Source organism: Anopheles stephensi, unplaced genomic scaffold, assembly GCF_013141755.1.
Source record: "Anopheles stephensi strain Indian unplaced genomic scaffold, UCI_ANSTEP_V1.0 ucontig374, whole genome shotgun sequence".
Taxonomy (NCBI): domain Eukaryota; kingdom Metazoa; phylum Arthropoda; class Insecta; order Diptera; family Culicidae; genus Anopheles; species Anopheles stephensi.
In genome coordinates this window covers 80,534-96,064 of record NW_023405318.1, presented here as the reverse complement: position 1 = coordinate 96,064, position 15,531 = coordinate 80,534, and the positions used below count along the sequence as shown (strand labels likewise).

Sequence of the window (15,531 nt, the reverse complement as noted above, 5' to 3'; positions counted from 1 at the left end):
GGTGCATCAGTGGCATAAGCGTTTCGGTCATCGCGAGAATAGTGCGATCAAATGCTTGTTTGATAGAAACATGTGTACTGGAGCGAGAGTAAAAGCATGTGCGTGTGATTCAACATGTGAGTGTGTTTTGGAGGGAAAATTGTCAAGAACAAAGATCCCGAAGCGTGCTGAGCGAGGTACACACAGTGTGTTTAGAATAGTGCACAGCGACGTGCGGTGAGACTCCGAGTGGAAATCGTTATTTCCTTACAAAAATGGACGATTATAGTCGTTATCGACGGTGTATTTGTTGAGGTCGAAATCCGAAGCCTTGACAAAATAATGGATTTTGTAAGGTTAGTGAAGACCAGTTTGGTAAATTTCCCAATAATCAGGTCGAATGGAGGAGGGGAATATACGAGTGACAAACTGAAAAAATTTCTATCGAAATGCAGGTTAATTGTCACAAACCTCCACCGCGTATAAGCCTCAACAAAATGGAGTGGCAGAAAGAAGAAACCGATATTTGCAGGAAATGATAAACGGCTATGCTTGTGGGAGCGAAATTGAACAAAATGTATTGGGGAGAAGCAGTGACGTGTGCAGCCTATTTGCAGAATCGTCCTGCCGTCCAACGCAGTGAACAATACCCCATACGAGTTGTGGTTCAAAAGAAAGCCAAGTGTTGATCATCTCGGGCATACGGTTGTAGTGCTTGGGTGCACATTCCGAAAAATAGCCGTGGAATGTTTCCGAGCAAAGCGAAAGAAACTCACCTTATTGGATACTCCGAAGAGCAAAAGACGTATCGTTTTGTTGACCTGAAGACAACAAAGTAACAGTCAGTCGCGACACAAAGTTCCTCGAAAACGACCAACCAAATAGCCATTATGCGGTGCGTGATAGCAGCTAGCGTGAGAACAATAGTGTTGTTTTTGTACTCGATACAGCCCCTTTCCGTGTCGAGAACGATACTACCTCGTCCGTCGCGAACAATCGTTGGTGAACTGTATGCGAACCAATCGGTGGAACATGCAGAAGCTGAGTTTCTCGATGCATCCACTGGCTCTGTGGAAGCATCGGTCATCGAAGACAATGCGGTGAGTAGTTTGCCTGTACGTGAATCTCGTGGAAGGCTGCCGAGTTACTTGGATGATTTTGTCGTGGTGTGGTGCACGTTCAGGAAGAACCATCTACATGGGTCGAAGCGATGTATTCACCCAACTCCGATTCATGGAAGGCGACGATGGATAGTGAGCTGAGATCGCATTCAAAGAGCGGCACGTGGTGTTTGGTGGATTTACCGGCGGGTAAGAAAGCAATTGGAAGTCGATGGGTTTTCAAAATGAAGAAAAAGAAGAGGGCCAGATTGTGCGTTTCAAAGCCAGGATAGTTACACAAGATTTTAATCAAGTGTACGGTACGGATTATTACGAAACATTTGCTCCGGTGACAAGGTATAATACAGTTCGTACTCTATTAGCGATTGCTGGAGAGGATACATTGCTCGTAAAGCATTTAGACGTTGAAACCGCCTATCTATCATGGTAATTTAGAAGAGGAAATTTACATGCGTCAACTTCCTGGTCGAGAAATAAAAGGAAGAAAGATATAGTTTGCCTTTTGAGGAGGAGCATTTACGGTAAAAATCGGTAAGATGCTGGAATATTACTCTCTGTAAAAAATCGAGGAAAAGGGGTTTAAAGTATGTTGGAAACTTTGTAGGGCTCCCAACGATCTGTCAGTTGGAAAGCAAGGAATAAGAGAAACAAGAAACAAGAAAGATCGGAAAAAGGGAGGTCGCGCCTACCCGACGGGAATCAGCAGGATCTGTCAGGAAACGAAGTTGAAACCAAAGTGTAGTAATTTTTTTCTCTGCTATTAAAGATTTCTAAAAAATTCAACCGCGTTTCAACAAGCCGATCCCTGTTTGTTTACTAGCTCAAAACATCCCAAGTTATCTGTTCCCCCTGTTTTCCTAAATGTTTTTGTAATACATTCGTTAACGAAATATCCTCGAAAAGATTTACGAAATTCCAAATTATTTCGAGGATAATTTGTTTTTGTCTTGATTCTGTTTGTTTACATTTTGAATGAACCCTGTCATAAAATGAACCGGAACCATGTTCATCGAATGTAAATAAACAAAAGTTCACTATTCTCGAAAAAATCTATGTTTCGATAAATTTTTCGAGGATAGCCATGCAAAATGTAAACAAATATTCGAGGATAAGTTTTTGTCAATGTATTGTGTATTGTTGTGTCTCGTCATGTGTTTTCGGGAGTGCCTCTATTCTTGTATTCGCTCTTTCTCTCTTGATTTTGCTTTGCTTCTCTACATGTCCGTAGATTCTTCGCGTTTAAGGTGGTATGTTTGTGTATAACAACGGTACTTTTGCTGCAAGGTTGGAGGGGGCGGGCGTCGAGTGTGTTGTTTATCAGCTGTGATCTGTGCGTGTGAAACTTTTTCGTTGTGCTGAAACGGGTGAGTAAGAGTAAGATTAGAAACATAATGCCGTGTGCATGTATACCTCAACCTGAAGACTGAACCACCAGAATTGCTCAGAGAACGAATGAAGTACACGTAATATAATTGGAGCGTGGTACGCTTGCACGTAGCAGATCATGGTGTAGTTAAGAAGAAAAAAAGAAGCAGTGCTACAGTCGTACTAGACGCTGGAATGGCTTGTATTGGTTGAACTTTTCTTATTTTCAGATTCAAAAATCTGTTTGCTCTACAAAGTCGATGAGTGCATCTAATCAGGTAAATATAATTATATGCTTTTATCCCAGATATTTAGAATATAGTTTTTTGCCTTTTAGTTCTGCAGCGCCATGGTGAACGTTGGGAGGTGTCGGGCACGGAAGACAGAGCGGGAAAAGGTTCACGACAACTATGCGGTGAGGAGGATATCAACTGATTGTGCATTTACATTTAGCGGGTGAGCCCACACTGTACCTCGTAGGAGAACCTGGCCATGGGTATCGGAGAATGCATATCGTATGCCGGGATCGTGCGCGGCCTTGAACACTGACTCTGCTCGATCACGGGTTCCAAATTGGTCATTACGTTACCGGCGGCTTGCCAGCAATCAGCATTGGGTGTTCTTTTTCCGTTCAGTTCTTCCTACCGTCCTACTGTGTATAAAGTGCCTTCCATTAACAGTAAGTTTGATCAATCATCATTCTACACAAAATTGTTTGCTTTTATTTAAGATCAATTTTGCATCTTTTAGTCTCCCGACAACAAGTTGGAGTTGCTTCTAGCACGGCTGATGATGGTGCTGTTGCTATAGAGGAATGTTGTGTTGCCTGGTTGCACTGGACAAGATGATTCACGCAGTGTAGTCGATCTCCTGTTGGTGTCGATTGTATACCGTTTCAGAGGTATGAAGAGGAGTGAGGAGCTTCCTTACTACAAAGTTCTTTATATAAGGTGAAAAAGTGTACAAGAGCCAATCATTTGGTGTTTGTACTCGATTCCCTTCGAGCCGGAGGCCCATCCCGGCCGCTCAGTGCGATAGTGTTAGGTGCTAGAAATACAAGATGTAAATATAAAATGGTTACTTTACATGTTAATATAGAAGAGGTGATTATATAGGTTATAGAATTACGGCTTTTACTTACCAATAAAAACATGAACGAGCGAAATGCATCACGTACATATTGCGCAACTGAACCAGGCAAAGAAATGCTCCAGTGTCGTCCCCATTTTTGTCCGGAACATGGTCGTCGTGAAGGTTAATGTAGTAACGGTATTTGAAGGCATATCCTGAGCCGATCCCTCCGCATATCCTGAGCCGAGCCGAAATCGCACGACTTGAAACCTAATAAAATATTCCGCAACATTTATTGGCGGAGAAGAGATTTGGATCAACAATCACACAGTGAAGACGATCGGCTTCGTCAACCTCTCCCACTCTTCTAATCAAATCACGCATGAACTCTTACCCCTTCTCCATGAGCAGCCAGACAAAAATCAGCGATCAAAGATACAGGGCTCGCCTATTTACTTTGCGATGCGAACGGCATATTTTGTACAAAGTGTTTCAATTTGTTATATACATTTTTTCGACAAAACCTACCGTCTTGACAATAAAATCATATCGAAAACCATGTGAAAGAGATCGATGAACTAAAAACACTTTGGGATTGAATGAAAATACTCAAACGAACTGTAAAACCAATAATGACGGTATAATATATACCGTTCGTATCGTAAAGTAACGAGACAAACCCTGTACGAGTGCACACATGCCCATACATATATTCACCCAAACAAGGTGAATCTATAGGCGTAAGCGAGATGGGTATAATAATAAAAGGAGAGCAAGATGTAAACATTTAGGTCATCATGAACCAAACTCGAGTGTGTGACAAATCATCCATGAGTGCGAACGGAAGAGGTGTATAAATAGAAAGAGAGGGGATATTTATCCTAGAAAATTTCCCCTTGGGATGTTTAAATGTTTATGTAGACGATTTGCTCGTGGCAAGCAAGGAAGAGAACACAATCATGCACGTCTACAGTGAATTGAACAAACGTTTTTCAATAAATATGTTGGGAGATGTGAAACATTTCCTAGGAATGCAAGTGGTTAGGGATGAAAATGGAAAGTTTAGTCTGAGTGCTAGAGCCCATATCGAAGAGCTTATTTCAAAGGAAGGACTAGCGAATGCGAAAACGGTCAAACCCCCTATGGATCAAGGACTCTTACGTGATGAAAAAGAGAGCAAAATACTTATGGAAAGTACTAAGTATAGAAGCGTCGTGGGAAGCTTGATGTTTATTGCGAAATGTGCCAGGCCAGATATTTCTGCTAGTGTGGGTTTTCTCGGGAGAAAATTTAATGAACCAACAGAAAAAGATTGGATAGTAGCTAAACGCGTGATAAGATGTCTGAAAGGCACTGTTCTGCGTTGAGTGGACTGAATATTGCCTTTTTTCTTTCGGTTAGTGATATCGTCTCCCGTAAAGGTCGGGAGCCATAAAAAACCGTGTAGTTTCCCTTGGATTAGTTGACACACTGCCATCAACGTGTGTGTATTCAAATATCATTCCCAATCAGCAAATCTGAATGTGCCCTTGCAGCAAAGTTACCCAAGTAGCACAACATCCTCCGCGGCGTTCAAATAGTATTTCCATTCTCCTCATCTAACGGTAGCAAACACTTCTGTCACAGCACGCTTGAATTCAGCTCCATTCGCCATCTTCACTGTAACTACGCGTGTCACGCCGTCTTCTGCCGGATGTGTAGCAATGATTCTTCCAAGGGGCCATTGCAACGGTGGCGCGTTCTGATCGACCACCAACACAAGTGATCCAACTCTAATGACCTTCGTCTTTAGCCACTTGGATCTGTTCTGTAGTTCCGGTAAATATTCCGCTGTCCACCTTTTCCAGAAGAATTGCAGCATCGTTTGCTCCAACTGCCATCGCAAAAGCCTATTCTCCTTCAGCGTCGTGTAGTCATCTTCTGGAAAAGTTTGCATTTCACGTCCAATCAGGAAATGCGCTGGTGTTATCGCAGTGTAGTCTGATGGGTCGTTCGAAGCCGGTACTAAAGTTCGAGAATTTAGTACAGCTTCTATCTGCGTCAACGTCGTGTAGAGCTCCTCATCGGACAATCTTCGTTCTCCAACAATTCGTTTCAGATGATGCTTGACCTGCTTTACGCCGGCCTCCCAAATACCGCCAAAGTGTGGGCTTCGCGGCGGTATGAAGGACCATTCGATTTCCTTGTCGGCACAGTAGTTGACGATCTTCTTCGCGACGTACTTGCTTTGGAACATTTTCCAAAGTTTGTGCAACTCCGTCTTCGCTCCGACAAAGTTGGTTGCGTTGTCAGAATGTATTGTTTTAGGACATTACGTCGGCTGATAAAACGCCGCAAACTTGCAAGGAAGGCATCTGTCGTCAGGTCTGAAACCAATTCTATGTACACGGCCCGCGTCTTCAAACACACGAATAAACACTCGTAGGCCTTCGTGATCTGAGGTTTTCGACTGGCCGACGATTTTATCCAAAAATGGAACGGCATAATCTAAACCGGTTTTTCGAGAAGACAGGAGCTGATTGGACACGATACGACAAGAGGTCACCCATCAGCTGCGTCGTTTTCAACGGATTCGCCTTGAAGCAAACGATGCACTTCCGTATGATCTTGCGGATAGTACTTTTCCGCATTCAGTGGCCAGTACCGTTGACGTACAATCGCAAGCAAACCTCTTTGTCCAATGTGCAGGTTGTCTAAGTGCATCTGTCTAATGATGGCTTCAGTGATGGGGTGCTTAGTCGGCAGTAACATCTGGTGGCGACTGTCGTATGGTATGAAAGCTCGCTTGATACGGCCACCAACTCGTACAATACCGTAATCGGGATCCAATAACGCTTTCAGTCCGTTAAGCCGATGAATTTCTGTTGGCGCCGTCCATTAATGCAAGGATCTCAGGCTGGAAAGTTTCCCGTTGTACAAGCCGAACGATAACAAGCGTTGCTGATCGAATTTCCTTAGCAGTGAGTGGACCCTTCACCACTTCCCCTTTGCGAGACATGATGAATCTAGCCAGGCGTACTAAATACGCCGTGCTTCTAACGATGGTTGTAAAACCGCTCAATGTGTCGAATATCGGGAAACGCTCGACTGGAGTAGTCATAGCCAAAACTACACCAGCTCTTAGTTCAGATAGTTCAGAATCAGTCACTATGATTTCGCCAGGTTCGGTTGCAAGATTCTGATGTTGAGGCAGCCACCATTTCTCCGATTTCATCAATTTACTTGGGTGTGGCTCCACGTGAAATCCAATCGGCTGGGTTTTCGTGTGTGGCAACGTATGCCAGCTGAAAGGTTGTGTTAATTATTGTATCTCAGCCACTCGATTTGATACATAGAACTGCAGCTGCTGGGGTTGTTTCTTCAGCCAAGCCAGAGCAATCTAAGAATCACCTCAGAGGTGTGTACGGACGGATTCAAATTTTTGCTCTGTGGCAACCAGGAATTTTATTAACCATTCTAGAGAGCGGTAATGCAGCTAGGAGTTCAGCTCGTGGAGTCGTGATGGATTTCTGCTTCGAGTTCTGTTTCTTTGGTAAGATTCGTGATTTTACTACAGATTATCTTACCTTGATCTCCTCGTCTGCGTACCCGTGTAGTTCAAAGCTTCAATACATCCTTCCAGGAGATCCATCGTGGAATTCGCATCTCTCTTAAAGCCGTCATCCTCGGATGGTAATTTTATCCATCTTTCTTCGATTTCGCTTGGGACTGGATCATCCCACTCAATTTGCCAGCTCTCCAACTTCTCGCAGTATCAGCTTTGCCATACGTGATTACTGGCCCAAAGAAACCAAGCGGGTCGAAGATCTTGGCCAGTTGATCAGAAGTTTCTGTCTAGTGATGTTTTCTGAGTGTTCGAAGTCAGGAACCGAAACCGAGAACCAGTCCTCAAGAGGGTTCCAAGTTACCCCCAAAGTCTTTTACAATCGTCTTAGAGCTGTCATCGGTGACCTCGAAGGAACTTCCACTCAGCTCGTCTGGAGCATCTAGAACGATGTTGGGGTGATTTGCGAAGTGGTGCACTTGTGCGCGCTGAAGCATGCTTTTGCCAGTAGTTCCGTTACGTCTCGTTTGTAATTGACACGCTTCAACCAAGAGTATCTGCTCCCGTAAGGATATCATCCATGTAATGTTTCCTTGTCGATGACCTTAGCAGCTCTCGGAAAATCGTCCTGGTGGTCTATCGCTGCTTGCTTCAGTGCCATGGTTGCTTGGAATGGCGAAGGATTCAGACCGTACGTCACCGTAAGAAGTTCTTGTACTGTGAGATGATCATTCCGATTGTACCTTCAGAAGATTCGCTGGTACATTGTGTCTTCTGGATGAACGATTACCTGTCGAAAAATCTTCAGGATATCGAGCGTAAATCCGTAACTGGAATCCTCTGAAACGAAGCAAGATAGAGGTGAGATCATTTTGAACAATAGGACCAGTCACCAGTACGTCGTTGATTGAGACACCCGTGACGTCTTCGCTGACCCGTCGAACACAACGCGTTGTACTTGACGGCCTCAAACACGCAGTGATGTGGCAAGTAAAACACTGATCCCGGATCTTCGTTCGGATGCTTCGTCGATTTCTCGCATGTGTCCAAGTTGCTCATACTCTCGAATGAACTGCGAGTATTGTTCCTTCAATTCGGGGCTGCTTGTCCAACTTCTGCTCAAATGCCAGGGAAACGTCGCAACGCCATTTCTCGCGAATCTCCCTCGCGGTACTCGCGGTCGTTGAAAGGGTGTCGCAACAACGTAGCGACCGGTCTCCGTTCGCCCATGCGTTTGATGGAAGTGTTCTAAACACACTTCGTCCTCCACTGTGGGGGCTGGGCGCCAGCTAGTCGCAAGCTTCTACCTTGTAGAATTGCTTTCAAATGTTCCGTAAGCGGCTCACCTTCAACAGTCTGGCAAAATGTTCGCGCAACGACCGTTGCGTCGCTCGCAATCACACCGCCAGCTATCCAACCTAATTCGTATTTTTCAGCACAGGTCGGTTCTGGCCTAAGTCGTATCGACCATCTAGCATTATGCTCCAAAATAGCTCAGCACCTATCAGCATATCAATAGGTTCTCGCTTGTTGAATGTCGGGTCGGCTAACTCCAGTTCGCTGGAGATGGACCATTTCGAGACGTCGAAGGTGAGTTTTCGCTGGAAGTTCACTCGTGATTTCGCTGGGGTCACTAGCCAAATCCAGTTCTGCTTTAAGGTCTCCGTCGCGAGATCTTATCGTCGTGTGTAGTTTGAGGGTGATTTTGTTACCGTTCGGACGACTGACAGTAATATCAGTGGTGGTCGGTTTCAACGAGAGAAGGTTCGCGAAACGTTTCGGTAACAAAATTCATTTGCGAACCAGAATCAAGCAGCACTCCGGCACGGATAGGGAGTGCTACGCAATCCATCAACTACGAGGGCTGACAATTAAGTATGGTCTCCAACGCTGCAACTTCGCCGGATCACGCGCTAGGCGAAATCTGGCAACACCGCCGTGTTCCTTGGTTCCCCCACTACCACTTTGCTGCTGGGTGAGGCTTCCCCGACCGCTCAGCCTTGGCTGAGCAGCCGTCAACGATGGAGGTACCCCTCGCGTCAGCGTCCAAGTGCGAATTGCGTTCTGTAAATACGTTTTTGAGTGCGAAAAAGGTGACACCTATTGAAATCCATCGTCAACTAGTTGAAGTTACGGGGAAATGTGTATGGACAAAAAAAAACGTGCGTAAGTGGAGCCAAATTCCGGGAGCACTAATGTTCACGATGAGGAGAGAAAGTGGGCGACCGTCGGTCTCGGATGCGATTGTTCAAGCAGTGGAGGCAGAAATGCTCAAAAACCGCCGTGTGACATTAGGGACTTGGAAGAGAAGCTTGGAGGAGTGTGTAGCAGCGAAACAATCCGTCATATCCTTGTGACAACTTGCAGTATCACAAAGTTTCTGCCCGATGGGTGCCGAAACAGCTGACAAAGGAGTGAAATTTCACCACGACAACGCGCGCCCGCACACAGCCAACGTTACCCTTGACCTGCTTAAGAAATTTGGCTGGGACATCATCGATCACCCTCCCTATAGTCCCGAAGTGGCCGCCAAGTGACTACCACATGGTCCCCGCCCTGAAAAAACATCCCGGAGGGAAGAAGTTTGAAAGTGACGCGGAGGTTCAGAAAGAGGTCAACACCTGGCTGCGCGAGGCGAACGGAGAGTGGTATTCTGCCGGCATAGACAAGTTCATCGTGCGGATGCGCAAAGTGGTTTGAAAAAAATGGCGATTAATGTAGAAAAGTAGCCAAGACCTTGGCCTTTCCAACGGTGTATCGCTTTTTGTAAATAAATGTCCATTTTCTATGAAAAAAAAAATGGAGACCTTACTTTATTGTCAGCCCTCGTAAAATAACTGCAGTTGAAAGCACTGTTTGTCTTTCCGAATCTGCAGTTCTAACACAAAGAGTTGTAAATGTGTCTGCGTGTGTGACAACCGCTGGAGCTCCATCCGACTCCACTCTCATTGACGTAGCTGGAATCACGTTCGCTGTTGGTTGGCTGGAACTGTTAACGTGTAGTGAGGAGTGATGCTTTTACCGCATTGATGACACATCTCGACGTACAAGTTCGAACTGGTCACCGAGTTGACCGACAAGCAGTTGAACATGCACCACTCCTTTTCAGGATCTCATACATTCACGAACGCCTTTTCTGCCAAAGATTCACACGTCCAGAGTTCGTGGCCGCCGTTGCACAATGGACACTTCACTTCGTGTTTCAAATCACTCACTACTAGGCTCCTGGTCACCAATTTCGTTGTTGGAATTTCCGTTGTTGGCTTCGCACTGCTATCGCTAAGCCACCTCCGCTTGTCGAACCGTCACGAACTTTATCGCACACAAACTACTATATTTTAGTAATCACACTTTCCAGACGCCTTTCGCCGTTTTCTGGAAAATGTTACTCTGTTCGTTGCGTGACGTGTCAACGTTAGCGTCACTAACATCCGATCGTTGATGCCCCTTTTCTCGTAATCACACTTTCTAGCAAACAATCGCCGTTCAAAGGATAGTGCTACTCTGTTCGTAGTAAAGCTTCACTTCAGCGTCACTTACATCCGATCGCGGATGTTCTTACTTCTTCCCTAAGGAATAAGCCGTATCGTACTTTCCGGGTTACACTCGCTGCTATCCAGAAACAGTTCTGCTTCTTTCCCAACGCTCTAAGAGTCGCTTCCAGTAGTGCGTCACCATAATGTAGAATTTTTCGTTTATTAAGTGCTATTCCAGGCTTACGTCCTATCACGATCACGTTCGCTAACCCACTGCCAGTTTTCCCATTCTCTGCTTGGTATCCCCGTTACCTATCTGTAACACACGATACCTTTGCTACTCAGTTGACATTACTGCTTTGCGTTACCCAGTTGACATTATTTGAATTAACCGTTATAGTCTAGTACTCTACACATACAGGGTGTTGGAGATAAATTTGACACCTGGCCTTTGGGTTTATATCTCCAGGTTGAGTTGACGTATCGAAATGATTGATATGTCATTCGATTGCTAAAAGTTGTGTGAACCAGTGTAAAAAATGTCTAGCTCCGTAAATATGTGGAACCCGTTCGAATTGTAAAAGCGCGGAATTCGGAAGGCGGCGATGTGTTCGCTGAACACCGTAAAAACAATACGCGTACAGCTCGAGGAGTGTGGTGAAGACGTGGATAGTGTTATTGTTCGCAAACAGCATAGCAGGCGGTCGGATTGTGTGCGGACCGACGTGTTCCTGGCCGGATTGCAGCAGCGGGCGACATGAGAGACGTGAAGCCGCCTCACATCTTCCCCCAGGGCCTGCGGCTGAATGCTGACGGGTATATTGACCTGCTGGCCACCGTGGTGAAGCCGTGGATTGAGACGGTGGCCAATGGGCGGCCTTACGTTTGGCAGCAGGATTCTGCACCATGCCATACGGCCGTAAAAACACACCAATGGCTCACTGCCAATTTCGACCGATACACCAGCCCCGACGTTTGGCCACCCAGCTCCCCTGACCTTAATCCTATGGATTACTTTGTGTGGGGCACAGTTGAGCGGGACACCAACAGGGCGTCCTGCAATACCAAAGCGGAGCTGGTGGCCAGAATAAAGGCCGTGTTTGCGGCCATCTCCAGAAACATGGTTGTCCGGGCTTGCGCGCGGTTCCGGAAGCGGGTGCAGGCGGCCATCGACGCGGAGAGGGGGTATTTAGAATAAAAAATGCGGCAAACATGGTAAGCTAAACTTTGTAGAATTTTTTTTAAATATTTAACATAAATTTGATAAAAAATCCCTTCCTATTCCCTCAGAATTTGTCAAATTTATCTCGAACACCCTGTAACATTCGATCGCGGATCCTTCAACTCCGACTTTTACGCGAAAAAACACGAAACCACTAATCGGATCCGGTTCCGTAGGACCAAAATGTTCTGCGTTGAGTGGACTGTATATTGCCTTTTTTCTTTCGGTTAGTGGTATCGTCAGCTGTGTATATAAGCGGAACGGAGTTGTGGAATTGGTTAGTTGCGATTCAAGAATAAAGCGATAAGCATCAAAGTCTGGTTGTTTGATCGTAACTCGTTCGTAGTCTACTCGTTATTACTTTTGTGGTTTTGCGGTTCTGGTTTGCATGATGACTATTTAACAGTTTCTAGGGCGTGGTGTATTTTTCCTGGTGAAGGGTAATACTTGGATTCTCTTGGAGGTTTCTTCCTGGGCTTAATCTGAAAGAAAAGTTAAGTCTTCTCCCTGTCCTCTAGGTAGATCGCGGAAAGCTTGAATGGTTGTGTAAATTCTTCTAGAAAAATGACCACTGTTAGTTAACAAAACGAATATCCAAGCGCTTTTAAAAGTGCTTTAGACTGAAGCAAGTTTCACTCATTGTTAAGTTTCATGTTAACTTTTATTTCACTGAAATTTCATTGGTGCCCATATACGAAACACGGAAATTGCACTGGATAATCGGTAATCCTGTGCTCCGCTTTCATTAACGGATAAAATTCGAAAATTTAATTTTTGTTGTTGATTGACAACTGTCATAACCTTGAAAATGTCAAACGTTAACTGCTCCAGTTGTTGGCAGTGTACCTATTTTCGGCAGGTCGGCAAAAATAGCTAAATTATAGGAAAAATCGCAAAAGAAATCATCTTTAAACTACTGTTAAAGTAAAACATCATTGTTCATTCTTCAAATACGATATTTTGACGATTTTAGATCGATATTTACCGAAATATAGAAATGTTTGTGCCTCAAAACAGCTCAAAACATTTCGTCAGATAAGCTTTGTGCCGATAGTTCGGCAGTTCTGAAATTAAGCAAACTAGAGCTTAAAAAAAATTGTGATTTAAATTTTTCTGAGCAATAAAATTAGTTTAAAATTCATTCAAAGCTCATTGAGAATTTAAAAATCCAATTAGTGATTATTTTATCACTTTAAGGGCTGCCGAAAATAGGTACATGGTAAATGTTGAGCTTTGACAGCTCAATCCAGTGCAATTTCAGAGCGATTTTAGAGAGACGTCAAAATCTGGCAGTTTGATATCCAGAATGGGCAACATAAAATTAATTATTTAACTACTTTCTTTCAAGAGTTTAAGCAAAGAGAGCAAAATTGTTTAAAATATTTTTCTTTAACTAATTACACCTTTTCGAGTGTCTCAAATCGACTATTCGTGATGCCGAAAATAGGAACACAGCCTGCCCAAAATAGGAGCATTCTGCTCAAAATAGGAGCAAAACCAATGTTTGCATTTTTGCTAATATTTCTACAAAACTGGGTTTAATCAATAAATCATTAGTGCTGAAACATTCTTTGATAGTTTTAAAACCAAAATGGTACCACCATCAGTCAAAATTATTAAGTTTAATAATTTCATTTATTTTTTTTTAATTTTTTTTTCAATTATGACGGCATGATTCCGTATGGTCAGCACCGCATGTGCTGACGAAGTACAAAATCCAAAGAACACAAAAAAATGACAAAAAAATTTACCAAGGCATTTCCTCCCTGATATTTCGCCTTATCCCTGGCGTGCTCGGTTGTAGATGTGTGGAAGTTGTGGTGTGTTTGTCCAGTTCTATTGATGGTCCGGGTCTATTGCTGTGTTGAGTGTGTTGGTGGTTAAGATGTGTAAACACGGGACTCCATCCATCCGTTTAACTGATCTGGACTGAAACAAAACAGAAAGAAAAAAAAAATTGTGACAGCACAAACATTTGCCTGCGAACAGTGGACCTCAAACTGCCCAGCAATGGTAGCCCAAGCTCGATCAAACCAGCACCGAACTTAGAAGCTATCGGTGAGTTCCATCCCGTAACAGCAGGGTCTCTGCTAATTATGGGGTTGAACACGCCGACCACCTCCGAACCCAACGCCAGCAAGGCCGCACTCGCCCCATCAAGGCTAGACAGAGATGAAGAACACTGTTACAGAAAATTCTGCCTCCCTTCTTACGACAGTGTCGACTTGGACCCCGGATGCTGTTGCATCGTCAACGAATCACCCGTGGCACTACAAAAAAAAACTTAACACTTAAGACAAAGACAACACAACGAATAACAAAAAGGGAATGGCGGATATGGTTTGGTAGGAGAATGGGGATGCGGAATCAAAGGATAAGACCGTTGTCTCTGGCGAATCGGGAAATGAGCCTTATTTATGCGAGGTCTCAGGTCGCCAACACTTCTCTAATTTCTGTACCCGTTCGTCTGCCGATGCTCTCGACTGCGCCCAACAAGGAGGGTCTTGCGGTTTGAAACTCCACGCAGGACCACAGAAGGTGATCCACATCGTGAAATCCGTCACCGCAGCCACACACCTTCGTCTGAGCCAGAGTTATACGCTGAAGATGAGCATTCAACGCGAAATGATTCGACATAAGTCGAGACATCATGCGTATGAATGCCCGGTCAACAGAGAGCCCACCGAACCAAGGCCGCAGGGACACTTGCGGAGAGATCGAGAAAAGGAATCGCCCGAGTTCGTCCGCCTCCCACATGCTCTGCCAGCGAGACAGGAAAAGTTGCTGTGGTAGGCGAAGTAACTCTCGGGACGAGATTGGACGGTCGTAAAAGGCGCCTTGTTGGACGCCTGTTTTGGCCAGTGAGTCTGCCTTCTCGTTGCCGGGAATTCCACAATGAGAAGGTACCCAAATTAGCGAAATCCTGAACGCCTTGTCGAACATGGAGCCAAGCAATTCTATGATTTTCATGGTAAGGTAATCCTGACTCTTAACAGCCTTCGGGGATCTTAGTGCTTCGATAGCGCTAAGGCTATCTGTAAAGATGAAGTACTGATCCGAAGGTCTCGCTGCTATAATCAGTAGTGCGTACAAGATTGCGGCTAGTTCTGCGGTGTAGACACTACACGGCTCCCGCAATTTGAAAAATGCTTCGGCGGACTCACTAAAAACGCCAAAGCCGGTGCCTTCCTTAGAGGATGATCCATCAGTGTAACACTGGCTACTTTGGTTTAGATGGCCATACTTATCCCTGAAAATGTCCGGAACTACCATCGGGCGAAGATCATTCGGTATGGTCTTAATTTCCTCGTGCAACGAGGAATCTGTTGTTAAAAGGGAACTGTAGGTCTCTGGAAGGGCAGCACGGTTTAATGCCTGTGGAGCGCTAGGATGCACTTGTAGGGCAACAAAATCTTCGTAGATTTTCAAGATTTTGCTCTTAGAACCTTTCTCTAGAAGCGCTTAAAAATTTTTTTCGATCAAGGGATTTGATACTGAAGAACGGACTAGAAGGCGAAGCGACTGCATTTCAAAACGAAGTTTTAGCGGCATCACTCCGGTCATCACTTCTAGGGACATGTTATGTGTGGATTTCATGCTCCCTAGTGCGAGTCTAAGACACGATACTGTAGCCTCTCTAATTTGAGGATATGCGTGTTGGATACCCAATGGAAACATATGCTGCCATATTCCAACACGGATAGTACCGTTGTCTTATACAGTCGCAGGACGTCTGATGGATGTGCGCCCCAC

At 44.7% G+C, this 15,531-nt stretch overlaps 1 protein-coding gene and 1 long non-coding RNA gene across 2 annotated transcripts; one reads left to right on the top strand and one right to left on the bottom strand.

Annotated features, from left to right (window-relative positions):
- Nucleotides 1-2,392: 2,392 nt before the first annotated feature.
- Nucleotides 2,393-3,789, top strand: LOC118516691. Its single transcript, XR_004908028.1, has 4 exons — nt 2,393-2,464; nt 2,696-2,743; nt 2,803-3,144; nt 3,216-3,789. It is a non-coding gene; the product is annotated as an uncharacterized LOC118516691 (long non-coding RNA).
- A 1,341-nt stretch (nt 3,790-5,130) lies between these two features.
- LOC118516690 lies at nt 5,131-5,772 on the bottom strand. The gene has a single exon (XM_036062635.1). The coding sequence runs from the start codon at nt 5,770-5,772 to the stop codon at nt 5,131-5,133; it is 642 nt and encodes a 213-aa protein (XP_035918528.1).
- Nucleotides 5,773-15,531: the final 9,759 nt, after the last annotated feature.